Below are 14,328 nucleotides of genomic sequence, written 5' to 3'. Positions count from 1 at the left end.
GTTCAATATGATATAATTTTTTAGACAGATCGATAGTATTTATTATTTTTTCTTAACCCGAAGCACATTATATCAACTAAATTCAACAATTATATTTAGTCTGCTTAAATTTATTTTAGTCCGAAATATAAATTAGAATAATATATAATTAAATATGAAATAGAATTTAAAACTGGTAGAAAAATTGACTTTAATATCAATTAATAATAATATAAAGTTGGATATGAAATAAAATTTAAATTGATAGAGGAAGTTGACTTCAATATCAATAAGAATTGGAATTGACCGATCGACTAACTAATCAATTAGATATAGAATAATTAATTAAGGGTAATTAAGTAAGTTCAGTAAGTACCTACCGACTACTAAACTTTTAATGTTTCGTCTATTATAATATAGTATAGATATTACATTAAAGAAAAAGGACAAATTTGTAATTACAAATTACCAAATTGATTAAAAAGAAAGGGAAAATGAATTTTTTCGTCACCCAACTTATTGTGTGTTTAGAAATTTATCACTCGGCTATAATTTTTTTTGTTTTACTCACTATTGTTAGGTTATGATTTTTTTAGTCACTAACATTAGGTTCGGATTTGATTATTAGTATTTTGTCAACTTTTTGTAATATTATTAAGAAAATAAAAAAAATTACGGGGAAATGAGAAAAAAATCAATATAATCAAATTAGCAAACTGATCATAAAGTATTAAAAACATTAAAAAGTTACATATCAAATTTTTACCAAATCACGCATTCAAAAATCCAATAAAATCACTAATCACAACTCCTTCATGTAACTCTTACGGACCCGGAATCAATACTATAAACACAAAAATAGAATAATGTTGTAATAATATAAATTTGGTAATAAATCAAACAACTCTCACAGGATATTTTTCTTACAAACATAGTTTTATAACTTATTTTTAAGATTTTATTTTTGTATATAAAAATTTAAACATTAAATTATTATTCAGAATAAAAAAAATTAAAATAATTTATGAAACTACATCTTTTAGGAGTCTTAAAATACATGTCAAACTCTCATCACCTAAGGTAAACGTATGAAGTACTATATATAAAGATATAGACATATATCAAATCATTAAAATATTACAGAGTGGTAGACTACCACTATATTTTAACAATGCTACAAAAAATTGACATAATGCTAATAATCAAATCCGAACCTAACATTAATGACTAAAAAGAATATGAACCTAATATTAGTGAGTAAAAGAAAAAAAAATTATAATTGAATGATAAGAGAATTTTCAACAAAATCTTTATATGAACTCTTAAGTTTAAAAATAAAGAGTGATGCTAAAATTGAGGAGAGAGAAGAGCCTCTTTGAAAGTTTAAGAGTCTATCTCTCCTCAATTCTAAGCCTAACTCTTAACTTACATTTTATATTAAAATAATCTCTCCACTTTCTTTCTATATCTCTCTTCCTTTGTCCTTTTATAACTTCAGTGTACTTTTAATTATAAAATAATATATAAATAGTGGGTTTAAAAATAATTGTTGGAGATGAACTTACCTTTATATGAGCTTTTAAGTTCAATTATAAATATTTTAACAAAAAATGGCACTCCAAAAGTGTCTTAATACTTACTTAAATCACTAAGACATGTCATTCATTCTTTATATTTAAGGAACTTCCAATGCTCCCTTATAACACTTTTAATAATAAAAAATTCATTTATCTCTCTTCTTTTTACATTTTTCTCTCTCTGTTTCACTTTTTGTCCATATCTTTTCAAATTTATTAATATAATAATAATAAGGAACGAAGATAAGGATCATTGTTGGAGTTAAAATTCAAAATCATGTCTTAAATCACTAAGAGCTAATATTTTAATATAATATTTATAAGCAACTCACCAGAACACTGTTGCACTTACTCTAAAAGCTAATTTTTTATATTATTTTTAAAGAGTTAGCTAAAAGTCTCTTGAAAATATAAATTTTCTAAAAATACGATAACTTTGGCGACCAAAAAATCCATTTTCCCCGAAAGAAAAAGACATACAGCAAACATTTGAAAGAATATTTGAAATTACAACATGACAATCAAAAAATGATAAAATAATAGACAAATCAGTTTCATATCATCCCAGACCAACATCACACCACTATTTATAAATAGACTTGTGCTACTATTAGCCACTCGAAGATTCAGTTACAACTATACACACAACATTTTGTATCTATATCTTTCAACAGGTTATGGGAGTAGATTGAGATCGATGTCGATCGAAAACGTTCATGTCGAGGTCGTTAAAGGCATCAATGGCCTCGATAAAGTCGTCCTCCGTGAAATTCGCGGCAGTTCCGCTGAGGTCATTTTCGTATTTTTACCTCTTCTATTTTTTGTTTTTGTTTTTAATTATTTTGATTTGATGCTTGATTATATCTGTATTGATCTGTATTGTGTTATGATTATGATTTGATACTTGATCTTGTGAATTTCGAATGTTACGGTTCGAAAACTATAATTCTGTTTAATTGTAGTATTTTGTGTAATTTTGTGTTTAATTTTGTGTAGTTCGATGCGGAAATTTGTTATAACTGAATTTCAGGGTTTGTAACTGATTTTGGATTATTGTGTTTTACTAGTGATGAAATTGATTTGAGAAGAATGAGTAAATATATAGATAGATATGGATTGCGATTACGCTAGTTTTTTGAATTGAGAAGAATGAGTAAATAGTTAGATAGATAGATATGGATTGCGATTAAGCGAGTTTTAAGTATGAGTAGAAAATTATTGTGCCATGTTGTGTATGTAGCTGAGCTTTGTAGTGGAGTATTATAAGAAGTCTTATTATTAGGCAGCATTTGTTTGTGGAGACGTTAGATTTAGCAGTTATTGTGCTGTTCCGTCTCTGAGTTGTAGAATTAGCTTTTCAATTTTTACTTTGATATGTTCGAGTGAATAGAATCACTTTAACTACGTATGTGTACAAGATTCTACCTTCTGTAGTACATTTTTAGGTTATATTAGTGGTGCGCGTGCACAAATTTTCTTTGTAATCAAGGTTTTAGTAAGTGTTGCTGATGTTTTGAAATAATGGAATTAAATATATTAGTCTGTCTCACTGATGAGAGTTGTAAGTTGCAAGTTTGTATAGGGTACCTTTATATTAGAGGTTTAGATGCGTACTAGGCTCAAAGCATCTTGGTGCCAAGTGCCAACACTCTGGTCATTCATGGCGATTTTCTCTTAAAGTAATTAACCTAGTTAAATTTTTTATAGGTAATCGCAGATTTTATAGGAACAATTGGTGGAGATTTTATAGGTAATCGCATATTGCAAGTGTTTATTCATTATGTTCAATTTCTCGTTTTTATTTTACAGATATATTTGTATGGCGCCCATGTGACTTCTTGGAAGAATGATTATGGGGAGGAGTTGCTTTTTGTTAGTAATAAGGTACCATTTGCTTCATGGCGATTTTTTGATTGATGTTACAAATTTTCCTTGCATATAGACAATCATGATAATATATTATTTTAGTAGATTATGCATCCAGACTAAATCTTTTTGGAGCTGCAATATTATTTATAACTTGGACAGTTATTTTTCTTCACTTTATCCTCATATGAAGGGGTATGCAGTAATGCAGCTCGTACCTTTTATGTGAAGTTATTCCCTACTGCTTTTTAAGTGTACCTAAAATATATTTATGAATTTTTGTTTGGTTTGAATTGTCTATATGTCAGATTATTGGCATTCTGTATTTCCATACGACTAAATCGTTTTCATGTCAATTAGCAAAAAAACAAAAAAAATAAGAAGTTGTTTTCATGTCTCTTTAAATTGCTCGAAAATTTCCATGTTTTTTCAGAAGTGTCAATTGGTCCTTTTGGCTGTTAAGTGCCAGTAATTCTTAATACGGTCCCTTTCCATAAATATGTGCCAAACCTGTAACCTATGTTTATGGCCTAAATAGGTTATATGGTAATGACTTGAGCCTTTAATTTATTTTAATATTTCGTGATTTGCAATTTTAGGCTACACCCTACAGGATTGGAGGTTTTTATCCAGTTCCTCCTCTTCCCCAGTATCTTTTATGTTGCACTTTAGAAATTGATTGAAGAAGATAAAAAGTATATCCCCTTTCACAGTCATATATGTTATTGGTTTATACCCTTATGCAGGCGATTTTTAAGCCTCCGAGGGCAATACGAGGAGGTATTCCAATATGCTTCCCTCAAGTACGTATCTCAACGACTATATGCTTGCTTGCTTTGCATTGGTTTGTAAATTAATCAAACTTACTCTTCTGTATACACAGTTCTCAAGCCATGGTTCTCTTGACCAGCATGGTTTTGCTAGAAACAGAGTCTGGAGTGTTGATTCTGACCCACCTCCTTTTCCAGCAAGCTCTGCAAGTAAGGCTTTTGTTGACTTGATCCTTAAGCCTTCTGAAGATGATCTTAAGATCTGGCCCCATAGGTGAACTTTAGGTTTCTTTTGCAATGTTTAATATAAAATGCATTGAATAACTGATATTAGAGTCAAACTGATTTAAAAGTTTTTTCTTTTGACTTGACAATTTTTCTGTAGTTTTGAGTTTCGATTAAGGATTACACTTGGACCTGGAGGAGATCTGATGTTGACATCTCGAATAAGAAATACCAACACTGATGGAAAGCCGTTTACATTTACATTTGCATATCATACCTATTTCTCTGTTTCGGATATCAGGTACTATAAGTGGTACTATAAGTGGATTGGTATATAAGCCTATGTACTCTCTCTCCCCCCTCCTCCCCCCACCCCTCTCCCTTGGTTTGAACTTGGTAATTGATCGAAACTGATAGTCATTTTTGTCTAGATTTTACTTGTGGATATTGAATTGGTTGGAATGAGTTAATAGCTTGCACTATATCATTTTTTCTAGTAATTTGTATACAGTGAAGTTCGGGTCGAAGGATTAGAGACACTGGACTATCTTGATAATCTGCAGAATAAAGAGAGATTTACTGAACAAGGGGATGCAATAACTTTTGAATCAGAAGTAGGATTTGTAGTTCATTTCCCATCTTACATAGACCCTTTTCGTGTCCTTTTTCTGTCACAGATTTGATAATCTGACCTGATTGAAACTAATTTGTTAGGTGGATAAAATATATCTGAGCACACCAACAAAGATTGCAATTCTGGATCATGAGAAGAAGAGGACATATGTGATTCGCAAAGATGGACTTCCTGATGCCGGTTAGAAAGTTTTCTCATACTTCACTACATACTTAGTTAATTAATGAAGCTGTAAAGCTACCATTTCTTCTGTTGCTGTTTTTTAGCGAAGTGTAAATACCCCCTTTGTTACCTGAACTGTATTGGTACAGTAGGTGCTTTAAACAGACAGCATTGAAACCGTTAGAACGCAGTACCGGTATTAGATATGACCATGTTCGACTTGCATTTTGAGTGAACATGTTCATCTGAGGTATTCAGCATCTAAATTTTTTTAATTTTCCATTAATAATTTGTTCATTGAGAATCTGAATTTTTGAACTTAATATGTTGTTCAATTCAATCAGATTATTTCCTTCTATCATAAAAGAAATATTTTACACGCTTAACCTAGTTTTAAGATTTAACTTTTTGGAACATATTCTGTTGGACTTAGCTGCTTACTTTTAGCTTATGGTACAAGTGATTGGTTAGACCTCCTTTTCCTCTAGAGAAACCACGTTTGTAGTGGCTTTTCATGTTGAAAACACAAGAGAGAATTAATTTACAACTTTTTCTCTCCTAATTTTAGTTGTGTGGAATCCGTGGGATAAGAGGGCGAAGGCTATTGTAGATCTAGGAGACGATGAGTATAAGCACATGCTTTGTGTTGAGGCTGCTGTGGTGGAAAAGCCAATTACCTTGAAGCCTGGTGAGGAGTGGAGAGGAAGGCAGGAAATCTCTACAGTTCCTTCAAGTTACTGCAGTGGGCAGCTTGATCCCAGGAAAGTGCTGGGGAGCTAAATTATTGAATATGCCGTTTCATGTCAGTGTACAGGTACCTACCCTTAACTAAATCTTTTATGAAACTATAGCAGGCTTCACTTGAGATGATTAGTGTGAAAAAGATTTTGATGAGATTAGCGACTTTAACAATATTCGTTCTGTATCTAAGAGATAGCTTGTTACCCCAAGTTTGCCTTCTAGTTTGTTAAAATTATAAGTTAAAATTTCGGAAAAAGGAAAGTAGTCCATTTAATTAGTTTAAGGCTGTGTTTATTTCTTTCAAACCATTGGATCACATGTTTTCAAAAGAAGCATTTATTTGATATGAAGCGGGTATGTGATGATCCTAATGACCTTAAAATTGATAGTTCCACCATCCCACAATAATGGTAGGTTCAACTTCTGCCATTGGCCTTACTTTTCTTTCTTTTTTGGCTAAACTGCTCTTTGCCCTTTTTTTTTGGTTGCTAATATTTTATTTGCCATACCTTCAACTAGCTGAAGATTTTGATTTTTTGTCCAAGTAGCTGAAGTCTTAAAAGATTAGCGTCCTTGTCAAAACTTCTACTCAAATAATGCATTTTTTCTAGCATGCCTTCAGAGTAGTAAATAGCTTGGCAACATGCACTTCTTTTTTCAAGAACATGTTATAATCTCAAAACTAGGCTCATGGATTGGTGTCTTGTTGTATAATTTTCTGTGTCTGATTTTTGCTCCATTTCGAAAACTTGGCAAATGTTTCAATGATGGTGTGTTAATAATAATATACTTGGTAATGGTTATTTGCTGAAATTGATATAGTTGTATGATACATACTCATTCCTCCACTAAGGTCAAAATATCCTCCTCTTGTTACTAACATAAGAGGTTCTGGACAAGGCTGCCATGCTACGGATTATTCATCTGTGTGTGTGTGTTTGTTAATCAGTTTCTGTCTTTGAAAAAATTGTCATATGATCTCTTTCTTCAGGTCCGCTGTTGCAATATGGTTGGAACTTGACATCAACATCTTGCATGGATATCTCTTACTCTATTATTTCTTAGGTGATGCCGTTATTTTGTTGAGTGTCCAAAACTTGGGGCCTAAGGTGAACTCTTTTGAGTATAAAAGATGTCAACATTCCTTTTTATTAGCCGGTTCACCTAAGAAAATAGATAAATATATTGACCAGTCAGTAGTTCTGATATATTGTTGGGTGGGAATTGTGATTTATGACTAAATATTTGCGGGATCATAATCATTGTTACTTTGTTGCAATCCACTAAAACAATTGCTAAAATGGTCAAAAAGCCACTAAAATACAATATGACAATAGACAACTTTGTCTAATATCAAGTGATTTGAATGTGAACTCCGTCAAATTTGATCCCAACACATACCCTCTTCATGTACCTACTGCCTACTCCAGACGGTCAGGAATCGAACTGAGCAAGTTTTACTTATGCACACTTGTGTGTGGTTGGGATTAATCAAATTAAATGGATGAAATTAAAGAAAATAAATGAGAATGGGAGGGAAAATCAGATTGATATTAGAGTAGTGCAAAACTGGAAAGATAAGAATTTGCGAAAAAAAATTAATTCCTATTAAAATAAAAGGAGAAAAAGGCACTGATTCATTTCAATATTAAAAATATTAAAAGCCCAATCTTAATTTACTATATAAGGCCCATAATAATAACATATTATAGCCCATAATAATAATATATTATAGCCCAATATAATTTAACTACAAAAGACCCAATGTTACTATATTACATGTCCAAAAAATCAAAGGAATATGAAAAGATGATAATGAAAATGAAAGCAGGAATATAGGAAAAAAGAAAAAACCTACAAGACAAAACCTAATACAAGGTGGAAAGGTTAAAATGCTTGAAGACAAAAGGAAAAAAAAAGACTAATTTAGAAGATATTGGCCGATAATGACGAGAACAAGGATAAAAAAAAAGAGACTAGTATACTCAAGACCCCACAGTGAAAAAGTAGTGTAATAGTATGATAGTGTATTAATATTGGATATATAATGAGTCTCATTGTAAGAAAGAAATCCATCTGCTATTTACAATAAAAAAATTTCAGTTTCATATATTTATCATGGTAGTTAAATACTTCTCTTTTCTATAATTTTAGCCAAACGCAATATCAAAAAAAATAGTAATAATATATTATGAAATTATATTTAATATTTATAAGTTTAAAAAACATTATCTTAAAACAATATTTTGGAGAAAGTCGGTTAAGTAATGCAAATACCTAGGCCAAAATCTCACAGCTATGCAAGGGCAGGGAGCAAGGACTCATGATAAACTAAGAGCTATGATGAAACTTGTTACAAGGTAAAGATTTTAAATTTTAAATTACTATTTATAATTTTATAAAGTAATTATTTCTGTGATTATGATATTAGAATTAGTTAAAAATTAGAAATTTTAAATTAAAAAATAAATTAAATTTTATTTAATATTTCGTGCTATTATAAATACCATTTATATTTCTTCCCTCGTTAGGGTTAATTGGTTAGGGTTAATAGATGACGAGATCCAAAATTTAAAAAAAATTAGGGCATTTATAATTTATTATATTACATGTTATATAATATGTATAAGGTATCAGAGCCCGTAAAAAAACAAAAGAATGGTGGAAGGTGTACGAATGAACAAAAAGACAAAATTTTAATAGATTATAGAAATCGAAATTAAAGACTCCTGTAAAGCCTGGTAGGAGACATAAAATGGATACAAGACAAAAATTGAAAATGAAAATGGATGAAAATGTAAAAAAAATAAGAAAACCATGAGATAATTCAAAAAAATAGCTAGTAAAACTCCTACTTATAGTACTGATATTAATCAACATATCGAGTCTTGTAGAATTAGTATAAATATATTTAATGAGAAAGAAGAAACAATTAATATATTAAGAGATATATTAGAAAAAAAGAGATAAACAAATAAGAAAATATGAAAAAGAAATTTTAAAACTAAAACAAGAAAAGATAAATATAGAAATAAGTAAAGCTACACTATTAAAAAAACAAAAGAAGTCACACAATAATATAAATCAATTGAATACCTAATAGAAAAGAATGAACCAAAATATTAGAGATATCTCCAACTCCTATTTCATAATTAAAAATATTATAAAAAATAAAGTTAAAAAGAGATTAATAAATATAGTGGGATGCGAAAACTTGATAGATATAATAATATTTAGAATAAATATCATATGAGTAGGATGCAATAAACCAACAAGCTATAGTGTTTCTTAAAATTTCAGACAAGCCTTACTAGGTTGACGATTATTGTTAGTTCAATTATCACTTGTATTAAGATTTCTTAAACCAGAACATACACCGTCTATCTCATCTGGTAGCATATTCAGAAGTGAACTTATATTCACAATAATCACAAAGCATTGTGTAATACATGCCATAAGTTAATTTCGTGATAAATACGATGACTTCAATAGTATAACTTTGCTCACCAGTCAACACAAACACAACTCATTTCATCTGTTTTCTCTGCTCACCAGTCACCAGAACTATGATCCGGAAAGTAGAGTTGTGATCTTTAGTGACTGACATGTTTAAGGACATGCATTATGATAGGACATAATATAATTCGGTCCAAATATGACTTCAAAAGCCCAAGATAAATGAGTCCAGATTCAATATGGATCATATGACTCCAGATGGAAGTGGATCCCAGGACGTTGTGACTCCAGAGCGTTAGTGGACCCAGAGCGTTAGTGATCCCAGAAAGCTAGTGGACCCAAAAACGCCTTGTCACTTCAGGATATTCCATCCGGTCATGACTCACATGTTCCCACACTTAGGTCCCCACAGGCCATTACGTTCCAGGCACACGCCAACCCTATTTCGGCACACTCCAATGACAGAGAGGACTTGGACACGTGTTCCAATCAGGGACATCCATGTGCCTCGAATCCAGAACCTTCCAACAATCAGAATCCAAGATACCAACCCCTAAACCCTAATTGGAATCCTATAAAAGGCTCCCAAAAAGGGGTTTAGGGGGGACATTCATTATTCACCTACACACATATACACACACCACATATATTTGAGTAATTCTTATTTTAACCTTCTTATCCAAAATCCCATCTTATTCTCACGCCGGAGGTACCGCGGGGCCGCCACCCCCATCCGGTTCTGTTTTGAAGGAACTCAACCTACAGCTAAACCTCTACTCGCTCACATTCGCGCATTAATGGAGTCCAAATCCATGTGGTCTTAGAAGAGGATCCAGGGTAAATTTTAGAGTTATCATTGGCGCTAGAATGAGGGGTCGAACATCCGATTTTGTGGTGGTGATGCTTTTATACAATCTACTCCGTCCAGGAACACAAAATCATTAATTTCAGTAAGATCCAGGCTCCAATCAATTTGGAGTCCAATCAATCCAGATTCCAATTGAGTCCAACCGGAATTACAAGCCGGACTCCGGGGTCCAACAAGATTGTACACCAGACTCCGGGGTCCAAAACTAAAGTTGAAAATTTCTTCAAATTAAATCAAGGTACCCAACCTTGGACTTGTGAAGAAAGAATATCAAAAGGCTTTCCAAGTCACTCCGGATTCCAAAATTTAACGAGGATCGCACTCCAGATTCCGGAGTCCAATGATGATTGCACCCCAGACTCCGATGTCAAAAACAAAATATATATATAGCTGAAAATTTCTTCAAAGTAAATCAAGATACCAAACCTTGGACTTGTGAAGAACCAGTATCAAAAGGCTTTCCAAACCACTCCGAATTCCAAAATCCAACGAGGATCGCACTCCAGATTCTGGAGTCTAACGATGATTGCACCCCAGACTCCGGGGTAAAAAAAATATAGGTGAAAATTTCTTCAAAGTAAATCAAGGTACCCAACCTTAAACTTGTGAAGAATCCATATCAAAAGGCTTTGCAAGTCACTCCGGATTCCAAAATCCAACGAGGATCGCACTCCAGATTCCGGAGTCCAAAGATGATTGCACCCCAGACTCCGGGGTCAAAAAAATAAATAAATAATATAGCTGAAAATTTCTTCAAAGTAAATCAAGGTACCCAACCTTGGACTTGGGAAGAAACAATATCAAAAGGTTTTCAAGTCACTCCAGATTCCAAAATCCAACGAGGATCGCACTCCAAATTCCGGAGTCCAACGATAATTGCGCCCCAGACTCTGGGGTCAAACAAAAATATAGCTGAAAATTTCTTTAAAATAAATCAAGGTACCCAACCTTGGACTTCGGAAGAAACAATATCAAAAGGTTTCCAAGTCACTCCGGATTCCAAAATCCAACGAAAATCACACTCCAGATTCCGGAGTCCAACGATGATTGCGCCCCAGACTCCGGGGTCAAAAACAAATATAGCTGAAAATTTCTTCAAAGTAAATCAAGGTACCCAACATTGGACTTGGGAAAAAACAATATCAAAAGGCTTTCCAAGTCACTCCGGATTCCAAAATCCAACGAGGATCGCACTCTAGATTCCGGAGTCCAACGATGATGCGCCCCAGACTCCGGGGTCAAAAAAAATAAAGCTGAAAATTTCTTAAAAGTAAATCAAGGTACCCAACCTTGGACTTGTGAAGAACGCATATCAAAAGGCATTCCAAGTCACTCTGGATTCCAAAATCCAACGAGGATCGCACTCCAGATTCCGGAGTCCAACGATGATTACACCCCCGACTCCGGGGTCAAAAAAAAAAATAATATAGCTGAAAATTTCTTCAAAGTAAATCAAGGTACCCAACCTTGGACTTGAGAAGAAACAATATCAAAAGGCTTTCCAAGTCACTCCGGATTCCAAAATCCAACAAGGATCGCACTCCAGAATCCAGAGTCCAACGATGATTGCACCCCAGACTCCGGGGTCAAAAAAAATAATAAATAATATAGCTGAAAATTTCTTCAAAGTAAATCAAGGTACCCAACCTTGGACTTGGGAAAAAGCAATATCAAAAGGCTTTCCAAGTCACTCCGGATTCCAAAATCCAACGAGGATCGCACTCCAGATTCCGGAGTCCAACGATGATTGCGCCCCAGACTCCGAGGTCAAAAACAAATAGAGCTGAATTTTTTTTAAAGTAAATCAAGGTACCCAACCTTGGAATTGTGAAAAAATCTAATCAAAAGGCTTTCCAAGTCACTCTGAATTCCAAAGTCCAACAAGGATCGCACTCTAGATTCCGGAGTCCAATGATGATTGCACCCCAGACTCCGGGGTCAAATAATAATAATAAATAATATAGCTGAAATTTTTTTCAAAGTAAATCAAGGTACCAACCTTGTACTTGGGAAGAAACAATATCAAAAGGCTTTCCAAGTCACTCCGGATTCCAAAATTCAACGAGGATCGCACTCCAGATTCCGGAGTGCAACGATGATTGCGCCCCAGACTCCGGGGTCAAAAAAAATATAGCTGAAAATTTCTTCAAAGTAAATAAAGGTACCCAAACTTGGACTTGGGAAGAAACAATATCAAAAGGCTTTTCAAGTCACTCCCGATTCCAAAATCCAACGAGGATCGCACTCCAGATTCCGGAGTCCAACGATGAATGCGCCCCAGACTCCGGGGTCAAAAAAAAATAATATAGCTGAAAATTTCTTAAAAGTAAATCAAGGTACCCAACCTTGGACTTGGGAAGAAACAATATCAAAAGGCTTTCCAAGTCACTCCGGATTCCAAAATCCAACGAGGATCGCACTTCAGATTCCGGAGTCCAACGACGATTACGCCCCAGACTCCGGGGTCAAAAAAAATATAGCTGAAAATTTCTTCAAAGTAAATCAAGGTACCCAACCTTAGACTTGTGAAGTACCCATATCAAAAGGCTTTCCAAGTCACTCCGAATTCCAAAATTCAATGAGGATCGCACTCCAGATTCCGGAGTCCAACGATGATTGCACCCCAGACTCCGGGGTAAAAAAAAAAATAATATAGCTGAAAATTTCTTCAAAGTAAATCAAGGTACCCAACGTTGGACTTGTGAAGAACCCATATCAAAAGGCTTTCCAAGTCACTCCGGATTCCAAAATACAACGAGGATCGCACTCCAGATTCCGTAGTCCAACGATGATTGCGCCCCGGACTCCGGGGTCAAAAAAAATAAAACTGAATTTTTTTTCAAAGTAAATCAAGGTACCCAACCTTGGACTTGTGAAAAACTCATATCAAAAGGATTTCCAAGTCACTCTGGATTCCAAAATCCAACGAGGATCGCACTTCAGATTCCGGAGTCCAACGAAGATTGCACCCCAGACTCCGGGGTCAAAAAATAATAATAAATAATATAGCAGGAAATTTCTTCAAAGTAAATCAAGGTACCCAACCTTGGACTTGGGAAGAAACAATATCAAAAGGCTTCCCAAGTCAATCCGGATTCCAAAATCCAACGAGGATTGCACTCCAGATTCCGGAGTCCAACGATGATTACGCCCCAGACTCCGAGGTAAAAAAAAATAGCTGAAAATTTCTTCAAAGTAAATCAAGGTACCCAACCTTGAACTTGGGAAGAAACAATATCAAAAGGCTTTCCAAGTCAATCCGGATTCCAAAATCCAACGAGGATCGCACTCCAGATTCCGGAGTCCAACGATGATGGCGCCCCAGACTCTGGGGTCAAAAAAAATAAGATAGCTGAAAATTTATTTAAAGCAAATCAAGGTACCCAACCTTCGACTTGGGAATAAACAATATCAAAAGTCTTTCCAAGTAACTCCGGATTCCAAAATCCAACGAGAATCGCACTCCAGATTCTGGAGTCCAACGATGATTGCGCCCCAGACTTCGGGGTCAAAAAAAATATAGCTTAAAATCTCTTCAAAGTAAATCAAGGTACCCAACCTTGGACTTGTGAAGAACCCATATCAAAAGGCTTTCCAAGTCACTCCGGACTCCAAAATCCAATGAGGATCGCACTCTAGATTCCGGAGTCCAACGATGATTGCACCCCAAACTTCGGGGTCAAAAAAAATAATAAATAATATAGCAGAAAATTTCTTCAAAGTAAATCAAGGTACCCAACATTGGACTTGTGAAGAACCCATATCAAAAGGCTTTCCAAGTCACCCTGGATTGCAAAATCCAACGAGGATCGCACTCCAGATTTCGGAGTCCAACGATTATTGCGCCCCAGACTACGAGGTCAAAAAAAATAATATACCTGAAAATTTATTTAAAGTAAATCAAGGTACCTAACCTTGGACTTGGGAAGAAACAATATCAAAAAGCTTTCCAAGTCACTCCAGATTCCAAAATCCAACGAGGATCGCATTCTAAATTCCGGAGTCCAACGATGATTGCGCCCCAAACTCCGGGGTAAAAAAAAATTATAG

At 34.1% G+C, this 14,328-nt stretch overlaps 1 protein-coding gene across 1 annotated transcript; it reads left to right on the top strand.

The window, feature by feature from the left end:
* Positions 1-2,123: 2,123 nt before the first annotated feature.
* On the top strand, positions 2,124-7,146 carry LOC141690604 (putative glucose-6-phosphate 1-epimerase). Its single transcript, XM_074495390.1, has 9 exons — positions 2,124-2,346; positions 3,366-3,440; positions 4,169-4,225; positions 4,306-4,466; positions 4,578-4,718; positions 4,929-5,031; positions 5,132-5,231; positions 5,782-6,027; positions 6,946-7,146. Exons 1-8 carry the CDS (start codon positions 2,254-2,256, stop codon positions 5,991-5,993), a joined length of 942 nt encoding a protein of 313 aa, XP_074351491.1. The 5' UTR covers positions 2,124-2,253; the 3' UTR covers positions 5,994-6,027; positions 6,946-7,146.
* The last annotated feature ends 7,182 nt before the right edge of the window (positions 7,147-14,328 follow it).

The sequence above is a fragment of the Apium graveolens genome, chromosome 10 (assembly GCF_009905375.1).
Source record: "Apium graveolens cultivar Ventura chromosome 10, ASM990537v1, whole genome shotgun sequence".
NCBI lineage: Eukaryota > Viridiplantae > Streptophyta > Magnoliopsida > Apiales > Apiaceae > Apium > Apium graveolens.
Note: the sequence above shows the minus strand (reverse complement) of the source record. Positions and strands in the feature narration are given on the sequence as shown.